General features: G+C 37.0%; 2 protein-coding genes across 4 annotated transcripts; both read left to right on the top strand.

The window, feature by feature from the left end:
* Positions 1–943: 943 nt before the first annotated feature.
* LOC110424819 (E3 ubiquitin-protein ligase WAV3-like) lies at positions 944–5,223 on the top strand. 2 transcript variants are annotated; one of them, XM_021439516.2, is made up of 2 exons: positions 944–1,323; positions 2,966–5,223. In XM_021439516.2, the coding sequence occupies exons 1-2, from the start codon at positions 1,144–1,146 to the stop codon at positions 4,916–4,918; spliced, it is 2,133 nt and encodes a 710-aa protein (XP_021295191.1). In that variant the 5' UTR covers positions 944–1,143; the 3' UTR covers positions 4,919–5,223. The 2 variants fall into 2 exon arrangements, with proteins under 2 accessions (XP_021295191.1, XP_021295190.1); XM_021439515.2 differs by having other exon boundaries at positions 2,963–5,223.
* Positions 5,224–5,656: 433 nt separating this feature from the next.
* Positions 5,657–14,794, top strand: PEX1 (peroxisome 1). Of its 2 annotated transcripts, XM_021439099.1 has the most exons (17): positions 5,657–6,032; positions 6,155–6,328; positions 6,482–6,581; positions 6,894–7,370; positions 8,157–8,885; positions 9,576–9,667; positions 10,117–10,190; positions 10,363–10,585; positions 10,775–10,868; positions 11,018–11,172; positions 11,481–11,705; positions 12,254–12,454; positions 12,911–13,036; positions 13,114–13,175; positions 13,547–13,664; positions 13,948–14,232; positions 14,320–14,794. In XM_021439099.1, the coding sequence occupies exons 1-17, from the start codon at positions 5,832–5,834 to the stop codon at positions 14,356–14,358; spliced, it is 3,375 nt and encodes a 1,124-aa protein (XP_021294774.1). In that variant the 5' UTR covers positions 5,657–5,831; the 3' UTR covers positions 14,359–14,794. The 2 variants fall into 2 exon arrangements, with proteins under 2 accessions (XP_021294774.1, XP_021294775.1); XM_021439100.1 differs by lacking the exon at positions 5,657–6,032 and having other exon boundaries at positions 6,287–6,328; positions 6,482–6,577.
* The last annotated feature ends 318 nt before the right edge of the window (positions 14,795–15,112 follow it).

Below are 15,112 nucleotides of genomic sequence, written 5' to 3'. Positions count from 1 at the left end.
GTGAAAAAAATTTTAAAATCCAAATATTTCAAACGTCCCTCAAATGGCTTCTCTTTATTATGGTCGGCAGGGGGAGTAACTTTCTCATTCCTAACAGCTTCAACATCCCCAATTATTTTCCTCCTCCTCTTAGAGGATGAACATTTAAAACATTTAGAAAAGGAAAAAAGTATCATACCTTTTTATTTTAACAAACAACTTTCGTAAGACTATGACGCATATCAATGTCATACGAAATGCATATATATCACCAAGTTTAATGAAAGAGATAACGTCCCAAAGTCTACATTCATTTCACCTAGTTCAATATCCATTGAATTATTTTTTATTTTTTTTTTATATTTAAATTTTATTTTATTCGAGAGAGATTATATACTAATTAATAAATTAAATGTTTGAATGTAATTTTTTATTTTTTTAAATAATGATAATATTTTTTAAAAAAGTAAACTTAATTTGATTATATTCAAAAGTACCTATTAGCATACAAAATTTATAATATAATACATTAAACTTAATGTTTTTCCTTAATCATCCCAAATCAACTTGTTTAATTAGGGATGTGGGGGTGAAAATGCATGATAAAATGAAATTATGTGTATTTTGGATAGGGTTTTGGTAATGTTTTTGCTCATCTATACTACAGAATGAACCATTTTTTGATGGAAAAAAAAAAGTGTCATGCCTCATGCCCCACAGGTCAATTAGCGATTGGGCATTTTTTTTTGGTCAAAAGCAATTGATTACAAGTGAATAATATGGTCCTTAACATAGAAAAAATGATAATAATTGAAACTCACAAATCCCACTTCCATTAATCATTTGTTATCAGTCGAGAGAAATCCAAATAATAATAATAATAATAATAATAATAATAATGAAAACGGCAATCCTATTTAAACGGATGGCCGTAAGGTGCAAAAAGGATCCCGTAAATAACATCTCGTTTTAACTTCCCCCACCTCTCTCTCCCGCTTCAACTTCCGCTCTTTTTCAGTTTTCTATTCATTCGGGCATAATATATCCAAAAACGCCGCCAGCAATGCCATTTTCGTAATTCCAATTCCTAACAAAATTTCCCTTAAAAGAACACCCTTTCTCTTACTTTCTATCTTTCTGCTCTTCTTCTCTGTTTGCAAAAATATGGCGAGTACTTGGAGAAAGCTGAAGAAATCTCTGATTCCGAAAATCTCTATCAACCACCACCACAGCCGCTCCTCCTCTTCCAGTTCCTCCGCCAACGGCATTGCTGCTTCGCCTTCCTCTTCCCTCTCTCGCTCTTCCTCTCTGCTCTCTTACAGCTTCAGCTTCCGATCTTCTAAGGTCATTTTTTTGCCTCTTTCATTTTCTTTCTCACTTCGAATTTGTTGTTATTGTTGCCTTTCTCGCTTTGGCCGTGACTTGACCGCCGGTTCCCACTGAGTTTTTTTTTTTTTAATCCCGGCGGATGAGTGAATTTTGGTTGCCGCGAAAAAACCGGGAGTTCAGTTTGCCTAACCGAATTAAGTTTATATGCTGATTGACTGAATTACCCTGCTGATATCTCATTTTTTCTATTTGTTTTGTTATGCCAGTGAGGGTATACGGGTAAATTTGCATGTGAAGGATGATAATTAGGCCACGTCTTGTTTATCGAGTGATTATTGGAGTTAAAAACGGTGTTTAGAGTCAACCTCGATATGGGAATAAATTACGGATTATGCCACGATTGTTTTTATCTACTGTGAAATAGTATTTGACTGTGAACCTCAATGCAATAATGTTCACCTTTTTTTTTAATTGTAAAATAACGGTGTCGATCACTTAAAGTGACATTATTGCTCACATTTATTCGTTGGTCTGGTTGGTGACTGGTGATGTAAAAATTTCAGAGTTACTAAAATGTGCCTTAGGTTATGTAGCTTTTAAATCGTACCAAAAGGAAGTTGCTAAATTTGTTGATAGTTTTTTTGGTTGGCCGATTTGTACGGCTTGAATTCACACAATAATTCAAGATAACACCTAGGTGCTCGACCCTACGTTTTAGGTGCATGTAAGCCTAAACTAAAATAATTGAATTGGAATTTTCAGTCTCTCGATTTATTATCGAGGAAAAATAATGAAAACACAACTTGCATTTGAAATGATAAAATTGTTTTCCTTTTTTGGGATTCGCTAACATGGAAAAAATTTTCATTAAGTGTGTCTTTAATAGAAGAAAAACTTTGAATATCTTTCCGTATTTTGGCTAGTGAAAATAATGGGTGTGGCCAGTTGTCCATGCAGAAATCATGCATTGAATAATTGTTCCGATTTAGTTTATTCACCATGAGCCGGAAACGGTTCTAGACTTGATAGTATTAATTAAAGTGCCTGGTTGGGAGTTTTAGGTAACTTCATGCTTCCAAAGTTGTTGGGATTCAGTCTGTTATTTTTTGTCAATTTAGAGGTGACCAACTTTTGAAAAATTGAAGCAGTGGTGTTTTTATGTGTTTGGTGTATACGTTGGTCTTAATGGTGACTTTGCACTCATGTCTCGTAATTAATTTCATGACCCTTCTTAACGCTACATCAAATTGTGCCTGCTTCCTTATCCCCGAACCCCGTCCGAAAGGAAATGAGATGTTGAACTTTTGCTCGTTCCTAAATCCATGTTTATGAATTGAAATCCCACCATAAGTTAATAGATTCAACTCATAATCGGTTTCCAGCTGGATTAAATTGTTTTTATTCTTAAGCATGTAGTGTTTGCTTTTTGGACTGCTTGTTTTTTATTTAATACTTGTCCAACTTAAGTTATCCTACAGGTATAAGAACCTTTTTTTAATGAAAGGTAAAGGTATAAGACCTTTTATGTTGTGGAAGTTCATATGAAGTTAAGGTAATTTATTGTTGATATTAGCTATCTGGTGAAACGAATACTATATACCATGCATCATATTCTTCATCTTTTACACCTATTCCTCTCTCTTTATCGGTTCAGAAGATTTGTGCAATTTGCTTGGGAAGCTTGAAAAAGGGAGAAGGCCAGGCCATCTTCACAGCCGAGTGCTCTCATCCTTTCCACTTCAATTGTATTGCAACCAACGTGCAGCATGGAAATCGCATTTGCCCCATTTGCCGCTCTGAATGGAAAGATATCCCTTTCCAAGCACCTTCAAATGCTGCTGATTCCCGGCACAATAACAGCACGAGCCGAGCCCAAGTGTCTCCCTATAATGCTCCACTTGAAGATACTTTTGTATCTGGCGTCAATCATAATTTACTGCAATCAACCCTGCCTCAATTTGAACCTGACTACTTTTCTGATGATGAACCGATTCCAGCCATCCATGCAGGCCCTGCATCCTCCACTCGTCCACAAACCATAACCATTAAGGCATTGCCAGAATTTCCTGCTGTCTTAGCTTCAGATGCTGCGTCCAAGTTTGCTGTTCTTGTTGGCATCCGTGCTCCACCTTTTCATGTTGATGTTCAAGAATTTGACCGTGCATCCATCGACCTAGTTGCTGTGCTTGATGTTAGCGGCAGCATGGCTGGCAAGCTTGCCCTTCTTAAGCGTGCTGTTTGCTTCATCATACAAAACTTGGGCCCTTCAGATCGGTTATCCATAGTTACTTTCTCATCATCAGCTCGCAGGATGTTACCGTTGCGAAGGATGTCCGGCAGTGGTCATGATGATGCTATCCGTGTCATCAATGCCCTTACCTCTAGTGGTGGGACAAACATAGTGGAAGGTCTAAGGAAAGGGGTTAAGGTTCTTGAAGAGCGACGTGAGCAGAATCCCATTGCAAGCATTATCCTCTTATCTGATGGCCATGATACAGTAAATGGTGATACTTACAGACTATACCGCAGTGTACAGAATCACACTTTAAATCCAAGGCACAATTTGCAGTATCTTTACCTCCTGCCTCCTTCAATTTGTCCCAGGAATAGTGCATCTGGGGATGAGTCGCGGCAGCTTACCATCCCAGTCCACACATTTGGATTTGGTTCAGAACATGATTCTAATGCAATGCATGCCATATCAGATGTATCAGGTGGCACTTATTCCTTTATCGAGTCAATTGACATTTTACAGGATGCATTTGCTAGATGCATTGGTGGTCTTCTCAGTGTCGTAGCTCAAGATGTCCAACTAACAATACAATCGATTTCTCCTGGAGTGCAAATTGGTTCAATTCCCTCTGGGAGATATAAGAGTGAAATCTTTTCTCAAGGGCAGAAAGCTATTATTTACGTCGGAAGTTTATATGCAGATGAAGAGAAGGAATTCCTGGTATACCTCTCAATTCCAGCATCAACATATGCTGATGGTGAGAAAAAGTTGGATAACATGTTATTGTTGGATGTCTTGTGCTCGTACACGTATTCAACAACAATGGAGATCTTTCATTTGAGCTGCGAGAGAGTTGAGATAAGACGACCTGAGGTTTTGTCTCCTACGGACGGTATGGTGTGCTTGGAGGTTGATCGACAGAGGAATCGTCTGTGTGTGGCGGAAGCTATTGCAAATGCTCAACGGATTGCTGAACTGGGAGATTTAGAGCATGCGCAGGCTGTGCTGTCAGAGCAGAGAATAGCTTTGTTATCTTCAGTCTCAGCCCAAGCAGGGGACCGCCTGTGCAACTGGCTTGAGGCAGAGCTGAGAGAAACCAAGCAGAGAATGGCAAATATGGAGTTATATGAACAAACTGGGCGGGCATATGTTCTCTCAGGGTTAAGCTCACACTCATGGCAGAGGGCCACAACTAGGGGCTACACAACAACAATCATACCGGGAGAAGGTGTAAATCCAGGCACTAGTGGGACAATCAGCTATGAAACTCCTTCGATGGTCAACATGGTGTCGAGATCACAGGTTCTCAATTATATATCCCCGCAACAACCCCAAAGGCTTAGCAAGTCATGCAGCCAGGTTCAACGAAATAAATAAGGGTGGTGTATATAGTCTAACTGGATAAGGCAGTTGTTTCACCAGCATGGTAGAGTGCTTCCAGGTTGGTAGCAGTAGTGATATGGAAATTCAACACGATGGTTGTATTTTTATTTCTTTTAGCGGGTTTTAGCTGTTCTTACTTTCGACTGTTCACAAAGTAGATTATGTTAAGTGGCTTTTATAGCGTAGAGACATTGCAGCAACAGATCTGATTGGTGCTGCTTGACTCCTTCTATGGTTTAATGCTTAAACATTTCTTCTTGTTTTATGAAAAACTGTAGTTTTATTGTACATGAGAATAAGGAGAGAGTACTCGGCTTAAGTAATAAGAGGAGGACAGCTTATGATGGTGATTCTCTCCTAAGTTCTCTTCCTGACCATTGCAGCAATGGTTCAAAGGTCTAATGTACTTTTGCCTGGCAAGAACGTAAATTGCCTAACCCATTGCCCTCTGCTGCTGTTCTAGATTTGGAGCAGTTAGCAAGAATTTGGTTTTCTTTCAGCTACTCTAGTGATAATTCATAGAAGCGATTAAGAGGAAGATGATTTGAGTGGTGGTCTGGCAGATGGCTTTGAAATTTCAATGTAGTTAATTTATCTTTAACACAAAATTAAAGAAAAAAATAAAAAAGGTTTTATTTAAGCTCACTAAAGACAAAAAAGAGGTTAAAACTTTTCTTTTCTCTGGGCATTAAAAAATAAAAAAACCAGCTAACCGTAAGTCGTCCTGGGAAGTCTAAGACCTCGGGAAAGAGAATGACAAAAGTTTCAGTTAGGGCCAAGTGCAACCCAATTATATCGTCTTCTTCGTCACTCTGTTTTTACTTTATCCTCTCGCGTAATTACTCCTTTCCCTTTTCTCCACTTCCTCCTCCTCAGCTTTGCTTCCCACACCATCTCTCCATTTTCGATGGAGTTTGAGGTGAGACACGTGGCAGGAATAGAGGACTGCTTCGTATCTCTTCCTCTCCTACTCATCCAAACCCTTCAATCCACCCGCTCTTCTCTCCTCCCTCCCCTTCTCGCTCTCGAGCTTCGCCTCCCACGCTCCTCCGACCACCCCTGGATCGTCGCTTGGTCCGGCGCTACTTCTTCTTCCACTGCTATAGAGGTAAACTAACACAATAACACTTGAACAATTCCTCGAGACTTTGATTGACTTGGGAATTTTTCTATTTTACAACTAATCTCTTTCTCCCCCCGCAATTTTCCTATTTTTCTTTGGCTATGAAGGTTTCTCAACAATTTGCAGAATGTATATCGTTGCCAAATCACACCACAGTTCAAGTACGAGCAGCTTCTAATATGGCTAAGGCTACATTAGTCACAATTGAACCTCATACCGAGGATGATTGGGAAGTTTTAGAGCTTAACTCTGAGCATGCAGAAGCTGCTATATTAAAGCAGGTATTCAACTATAATTATAATGAAGCAAATGATTGATGAATTTCGCTTACGCCCGAACTGAGAACACTTTAATAATTTTCTAATGGATTTTAAATACGTTATATGATGATTTCAACAGACTTAAATATTCGAAACACCTATTGTTGATTGTAGGTCAGGATTGTCCATGAAGGAATGCGATTTCCTCTGTGGTTGCATGGCCGCACGATCATAACTTTCCTAGTGGTTTCAACCTTTCCCAAGAAAGCGGTGGGTAAGATAATATTGATACGATTATTCTAATTGTAGCGATATAATTCTCTAGATGTTTGTAAAGCCATCGCTTCATTATAGAATTACTTTTATCTGCGTATTCATTTTACTTAGTTGTGAACATAGTGCGCAATTTTGTGTGGAAATTATTAAGAAATTATATGTGTTGAATCTTGCGAAGTGACAATGTTCATAAATTCACATATGCTTATTGAGAAATTATTTCTCATATGGCTGTTAAATCATGTCAACTGCAAAATTTGATCTTCACTTGGTGGGATATTTTTTTCTGACTTATGATATGCCTTTTCAGTTCAACTTGTCCCTGGAACAGAAGTTGCTGTTGCTCCAAAGAGACGTGAGAAAAATTTAAACAACATGGAATCGTCTACCAGAAAATCTCATGGTGCAAAAGCACTGCTACGTTTGCAAGATTCGGACAGAAGATTGTTTCACAAAAGCAATGTCAAAGGTGTTGAGCTTGGGGTAGCACTTACTTCTGTCGCCTTTATTCATCAAGTAACAGCTAAAAGATTTTCATTGGAGTCTCTTCAGTTGGTTGTTATAGTGCCAAGATTGTCATCCAAAGGGAGTGTGAAGAATCTGGAAAATGATGCCTTGAGAATGAAAGGAAGTTTAACTTCCAAGGAAGTAAATAGTGGAATTTCAACTGATAATAAGGAATTTCGTCAAGTGATTGTTCGCCTTTTAATTTCAGATTCAGTGGCTGAAGGACATGTGATGATTACTCACTCTCTTCGGCTTTATTTGAGAGCAGGACTACATTCATGTATGTTGAATCTTTCAAAGAATCAGTTACTCATATTACTTTATTTACCTCGGAAAGGTTTTCTGGCTTTCTTTTTATATCCTTGAAATAGTGGTTTAAGATGATTTCTGAATGGAAGTTTTTTTAATCATGTTTATGTGTTAGACCTGAAAAACTTTGAATCATCTGACAAGTTCTTTTGATGTATGCATCAGATGTCTTCCTGCCTATAATTCAAAGTTCATTCTTTGCTCCATTCCATAAAGAGTGCCCCATCGACATTGCTTGGTCTTTAGCGAATTCAATTAATGCAACGATAACCAATTCCTTTTAGCTTTTCTATTCTGAAATCACCTTTCCTCTCTCATTCAGGAGTAAATGTTTATTTACATACACACTATTGACATGGGAAATGCTTTTTGGATGCCAATTAACTGTGCCAGATTTCTAGTTTTAACGGGAAAGAAACTTTGTAAAATTGTGGATTTCATGATATATGTTTCTTTTGATTTAATGAATTTAGCATTTAGATTTCTTTTTGTAGATGCAACTTATAGGTGCAAATTTGTCATTGCTAAATTTTCCATTGTTTGCTTCTCTATCCAACTTAAGTGAATTCACCTTCTGTTCATGTCTTTCTTTTCATTGCTTTACTTCTGTTCAATGCCCATTCTTGCTTGTTTTACAAGGAGAGGAGAAAAAACTTATATTACTAGTTATTTTGTTGTTGTTGTATTGAAATTTCATGTACTTTGTCACTTTTCATATATGAATAAGGTTTCTGAAAGAAGGCTCCAATGCTTTCAGGGGTTTATTTAAAAGGGTATAATGTTGGTTTGAAGAAGGAAATTTCTGTACTGTCACTTTCTCCATGCCGCTTCAAGATGGTTGCAAATGATAAGGCTCTTGAGAATGGTCTTGAAGTGCTTGATGGCCATAAAACTCGTAGGATGAAAAACTCTGGTTCAGGAACCTCTTTGGAGGTAGTAAATTGGTCAACCCATGATGATGTTGTGGCTGTTCTTTCTTCTGAATTCCCTTTCCAAGAGGCTGAAGACTCCAGCCAGGAAGACACTAAAAAGGGCTTAGAATGTCTTCTTCGTGTGTGGTTTCTTGCTCAACTTGATGCCATAGCTTCAAATGCAGGGACGGAAGTTAATACGTTGGTTTTGGGGAATGAAAATCTACTTCACTTTGAGGTGAACAGATATGATTCTGGGACTTACGGACTAGTCTCATCTAATGGTTTTTCAGAAAAGAGAAATAAGACTAAGAATTTGCCAGTAGAAATTTCATACATATTGACCATTTCCGAGGAACCACTGCACGGTGGAAATTTTAATGCGTATGAGCTTGCCCTTGATGATAGAAACAAGAGGAATGGTGTTCAGGGTGGTTCCGAGTTGTTTGGAAAGCTAAATTTGGGTAACCCTATGTCCCTATATTCTGTTAAAGACAGAACATCTGTCAAGGGGTTTAGCACAAATGCATCTTCATTAAGCTGGATGGGTGTGACTGCATCTGATGTTATCAATAGTAGGTATTTTTCACTTTTAAAAATTTTCACATGTAAACAGAATTGGTTGCCAGTTACTTGATAGGAATTACTGGCAATGCTAATAATGTATTTCTTACAGTTTGCAGTACCTTGTTGTGTGAAGGTGCTTTTAGGGTCTTCTTAAAATTGTTATTGGTATCTAAAAGATTTTGTGTGCTGAGTTCAGTTTTATGCTAAATCTAATACATATTGAACCTGAGTCCCCCTTTGTTATCTCAAAGGGATGGCAGATAGAGAAAAATTTTATTGTCTTAAAGTGTTATCCTTGTGGGCAAGTAGGGACAAGTAGGGTAGCGCATATAACTTGTCCAAGGCTGAGCATGATAATGACTTTCCTAATACCAATTTGCTTTATTTCCCTTGGCATCAAGTTAAACTAAGATCTTATGGTATTATTTTTCCTAGTACCAATTTGCTTTATTTCCCCTGGCATCAAGTTAAACTAAGATCTTATGATATTTTTTAAGTTCTGTAGTTTTACCTTCACTTTGATCTGTGATTGATCCCAGGAATACAGCAATGTGATTTTCTGTTAGTTTTCTTAACAAATTTTAATATTGTGTGCGAAATGACACTAACTTTTCCTCTAGGCCTTACATGTAAGTGTCACTTTATTGTCGCAATTGGTTTTAAGTGGACATGTTCCCCTGACAAAAAACTACATGCAGGAATGATGGTGTTGTTAGCTCCTGCTTCTGGAATTTGGTTTAGTACTTACAATCTTCCTCTCCCAGGACATGTTCTAATATATGGACCTGCGGTAAGTTAATTCAATTTGTTGCTGCTTTGGAATTTGGTTTTGATCTGTACGGAATCAAGCTTTAAGGGGAAAATCTTTTAATGTTGGCTTTGGGGAGAAAGCAAAATGTTATAAACTCCCTTATTGCAAATTACTATCTTACCACACAACCTGCAATTTCTAATCTTTTCAAAAATAAACTAAAATTCTCAATAGTATCTTGTGGAGATCTTTTTGGTGTTGCAACTAGATATCACCTTATACTCAAACTTTGTTCTCTCTTTATGTTTTGTGATAAAGAGGTTGGTGCATAATTTTCTTTTGCCTTTTCTTTTTGGGATGACTCTTTGAAAGTATTTTGTTTAGAATCTACTTCTGCTGTTGTTCTTAAGAGTGTTTTGTTGTATTTAGTTGACATATAAATTTTATTATTCTTCCTAAATTAAAATTGGTATATTCTTTTGTATTAGGGTTCTGGAAAGACATTATTGGCTAGAGCTGTTGCAAAGTCCCTTGAAGAACATAAAGACCTGTTGGCACATGTGTAAGAAATTATTTGAAAATGCTTATGCATCTCTTCTCAATGTTGACATTTGGAAATGCTAATACTTATTGCTGACTCTGTGTGGAAATATCTTCATTGCTTTCTAGTTTCTAATTTCGATTGGTTGTTTCTAAGGGTGAAACCTCATTTTGATTTTGGTATGTGCATGCAGAATCTTTATATGTTGCTCAGGACTTGCTTTAGAGAAGCCCCCAACTATTCGTCAAGCGCTTTCAAGTTTTGTGTCTGAAGCTCTAGCTCATGCACCTTCAGTTGTTGTTTTTGATGATCTTGATAGTATCATCCAATCTTCATCTGACTCAGAAGGATCCCAACCTTCAACCTCAGTTGTTGCACTTACTAAATTTCTCACTGACATTATTGATGAATATGGGGTAAATATCTTTGTGATGGCTACTTGTTCCTTATATCCTTTACGGTTGCACTGAAGCCTGAACAGATGTTGATTTCAGTCTATTAAACTTGTCGTCTTGGTCCAAACATTTTTCCTTTTGACATCTTAAATGCATTTTGATTTGAATAATTCATGGATAGCCAATAGATTTTGTTGTTACATTGAGCAGGAAAAGAGGAAGAGCTCCTGTGGTATTGGTCCAATAGCTTTTATAGCTTCTGTGCAGACTCTGGAGAGTGTCCCTCAGTCTTTGAGCTCATCAGGTTTGTCTTTGCCTTTTTGATATTGGTTTTTGGATCCTGACCTTTTTTCACTTTTGTTAGCATTGTAATGAAACTTGGCTCTAAAAGTTCTTTCATATCCTCTTTTTCTCATACTCTGGATATTGATTCTTGAATTTGTTTATTATCAGGAAGGTTTGACTTTCATGTGCAACTGCCTGCACCCGCTGCCTCTGAACGTGGGGCCATATTGAAGCATGAAATTCAGAGGCGTTCCCTACAATGTCATGATGACATCTTACTTGACGTAGCTTCCAAATGTGATGGATATGATGCATATGATCTGGTATTTTTGTTTCTTTTGTGGTGTATATATATTTCTGCCTAGCATTTTTTTTCATACTTTAAAGGGGCATAAATGTTTGTTTTTTTTTCTTGTAAGTTTGCCATCATCTGTACATTACCAACATCTTTAGTTCTCTTGTTACTAATTTTCTCAATGTTTTAAATCTGCATGTAGTTTAAATTGGATATGCTAAGTTGTCCTGTGTGATATTTTAGGGGAAAGAGATTGCATGCTCTTTCAATATTGCTTATCCTAAAATAATGCATAAAAATATTAATCATTGATACAAAGGTATTTCTTCGTTTCAGGAAATATTGGTTGATAGAGCTGCTCATGCTGCCATTGGTCGGTTTTTGCCTTCTGATTCTGAAGAATACGTGAAGCCCATTTTAGTTAGGGAGGATTTCTCTCATGCTATGCATGAGTTCCTTCCAGTTGCCATGCGTGACATTACTAAATCTGCTCCTGAAGTTGGTCGCTCTGGTTGGGATGATGTTGGTGGTCTCAATGACATTCGAGATGCTATCAAAGAGGTGCAAGTCTCCTTCTGGCTTTCTAAGTTGCCTATGGTTATTTTTAATCAATATGAGGATTATGCAGGTTATATTGTTTCACTGATTTGCTTCTAGTATAAGCTAGAATGAAAACTTCATTCTTCTCTATTGGCCCCAGCATGCTTATCTTCTTTATTTATGTGAAAAGAGAATATGACAAACTGAACCTTTTATTTTTACAATTTGGTCCTAAAATGGTAGTACTTTCTTTTGATAGATTTAGTCAGGTTTGCAAAAAGACTTTTAACTTCTTATGTTTGCAAGTAGGATCTTGGTATGGGCTGATTTGAATGGGATTATGCTTTAGCAGTTAGCACTTTGTCACCCTGCTATTGGTATCGTTAAAATAATTGGCTTTTAAGACTACCATCAAAATAATGTCTTTATTTATCATTTCTATTATTTATTGCTGCTATGTCCAAAATTCATCTTCTGATGCTAACATATTCCCTAGCACTCATCACTTGATTCCAATCTGAAAGTTTCTTATTCTATATTTGTTGCTAATACTTTTATGTCAATGGCAGATGATTGAAATGCCTTCGAAGTTTCCGAATATATTTGCACAAGCTCCTTTAAGGTTGCGGTCTAATGTTCTTTTATATGGTCCTCCTGGCTGTGGTAAGACCCACATTGTTGGTGCTGCTGCTGCTGCTTGTTCACTAAGATTTATAGCGGTGAAAGGGCCTGAGCTACTGAACAAATACATTGGTGCCTCTGAGCAAGCTGTAAGAGAAGAAAATTAAGCCTTTTGGCTGTTACTGTCGTTTATCAATGTCGTTTGTTTCTTGATATGCCAGTAATATTTATTATGAGTAAAAGCCAATTTATAGAGAATAGCTGATCTAAACAATAATTTTCCAATAAGCCATGTTTGCATAAAGTGCATGTATTGTTAGAAATTATGTTGCCTAAAATGAAATGGAGTGGCAAGTTCATGTTACTTGCTCTGAGGATTAGATTGAAGGGTTTGGGAACCCAGAACATATAATTGTGGTATAAACCTGCAAATTTGTAGTATTATTAACTTATTCTAGAGTTACGGGACCAGGATGCTGAGTTGTACAGACATTGTGCTTTATTAACTAAGAAGACCAGCTCATCATTATGCTCTGGAAATATGTTAAATGCATTTCTACTGAAAAATGTAACTTACAGTGAATGTTTAATGCCTATTTTATCAGGTTCGAGATATTTTTTCAAAGGCAGCTGCTGCAGCGCCATGCCTCCTCTTTTTCGATGAATTTGATTCCATTGCACCTAAAAGAGGGCATGACAACACTGGAGTAACTGACAGAGTTGTTAATCAAGTCAGTATATTTTGCTTACCTCATTCTATAATTTTGTCTTAACCTTGACGTCTCATTGTTATAATCTTTTGAAACAGTTCCTAACAGAATTAGATGGTGTTGAAGTTTTGACTGGTGTATTTGTGTTTGCTGCAACGAGGTTAGTTTTCCTGTGGAATCATGTTTTATTATTTTGATATTCTTCTTTGGACATCAATAATTATATTAATCTCCAGTTAAAAACATCTTTGTTGATGATGTTATTAAGCATGGTTCACAAATTAGGCATTTTCCCAATGCATATAGATGTGGGAGTTGATGACTCTCAACTACTAGATCTTGACGGATTTAATTTGACATGAGATGCATGACCAATAGAAGATAGCTGTGCCAATAGAACAGATTTTGAAAAAATATATAAGTTTCCCGATTTCTAGATTTTACATAAATATATGAATTTCGTATTTCATTGTTTTTCTAATTAGTTGGATGCCTTTCATGAAACTTGACTTGAATTCTTGTATCAAGCAGTAGACCAGATCTGCTTGATGCTGCATTGCTGAGACCAGGTAGGCTCGATCGCCTCCTTTTCTGTGATTTTCCATCTCAGCGTGAGAGGTTGGATGTTCTGACTGTTCTTTCAAGAAAGGTTAGTGATACTTGTTAATCAATGTATAATTTAAATTTTTATTGCCTCATTTTCTTATGCTTCCTTCCTTTACCTTTTGTTTTATCGTACTAAGTGTAAAGTTCTCCAGACACTGATGCTTCCCAGAAGTTCATTTTCATATGTTCATTACTCTGTTAACATATGTAGCACATTGAAGAACGAAAATATGTTGCTACTTATGGAATTAGAAATTTAACTTGATTTAATGTTTTTACGTGTCTTTCCTTTGTAATGTTTCTTTGCTTTTGTACAAATAATGCAGCTACCATTAGCCAGTGATGTTGATTTAGGCGCCATAGCTTGTTTGACAGAAGGATTTAGCGGAGCTGATCTCCAAGCTCTTCTCGCAGACGCACAGCTTGCTGCAGTTCATGAACATTTGAGCAGTGTGAGCAGCAATGAGCCTGGAAAAATGCCAGTCATAACTGATGGTGTTTTGAAGTCTATTGCTTCAAAGGCAAGACCATCAGTTTCAGAAACCGAGAAGCAGAGACTTTATGGCATCTACAGTCAGTTTCTGGATTCAAAGAGATCCGTTGCTGCACAGGTCATTCTCTCTTACAAACACATTTTCTTCTATAGATTTCAACTTGTCACATTAGTCACTCACTGAACTTTAAACAACTGATTGCAGTCGAGGGATGCAAAAGGCAAGAGGGCAACTCTGGCATGAAAAATAATACCAATAGACAGTCATAGCTGCCCATTTTTCGTGGAACGGAAAGAGCGATGTGGGATGTCTTTTTCTTTTTCTTTTCATTTTCATACGTCATTCTTTCAAATATGAATCACTGTAGGTTGAGGATAGATTTGTATTGCCATTGTGCGTGTGTTAGAAAACTGTATAGTGTTCATTGCTATGGAGGTTGCTCTTTGATTAGTGCCGTTGGATTGAAACATCGGCCGATAGGATAATGGGCTGAAACGGGCATGTAAGCAGTTAAGAGCCTTGAACTTAAGACTCGTCTAAGGCCGTGGCCATACGATCTCGGCCCCAACTGGTTTTTTAAGGTAAAATTATTTCAATTTTATTGTAAAACTGAATGTTCCTTAAGAACAATGCAAATTCCTCGTCCAAATAAATAGAAGGCCAACGATTACTTGGACTATGCTGGGGAAATATGTTTCTTAGCTTCATTTGATGATTAACGCATCACAAGTTTTTGGCTTTTAAATATTAAAGGCCTAAGCTGTGTTTTGGACTTATAAATGAACATAATTAAACCATGTAGGATGATAAATGCTCATTTTCCTTTTTATGTAACAGTTATATGCGTTATTAATTATTTACATATTTTAATCTAACACTATAATTTGGTACATTTACTTTTTTATTTTAATGAGCATCAAAATATAAATAATAATATTAATATTTCTTAAAAAAATAAACGGACTTGAGAAATAATCAAGGCTGAGCGACACGGACG

Source organism: Theobroma umbraticum, unplaced genomic scaffold, assembly GCF_002168275.2.
Source record: "Theobroma umbraticum cultivar Fairchild unplaced genomic scaffold, ASM216827v3 scaffold_204.0, whole genome shotgun sequence".
Lineage (NCBI taxonomy): Eukaryota > Viridiplantae > Streptophyta > Magnoliopsida > Malvales > Malvaceae > Theobroma > Theobroma umbraticum.
This window is presented reverse-complemented; position numbering and strand designations above follow the sequence as displayed.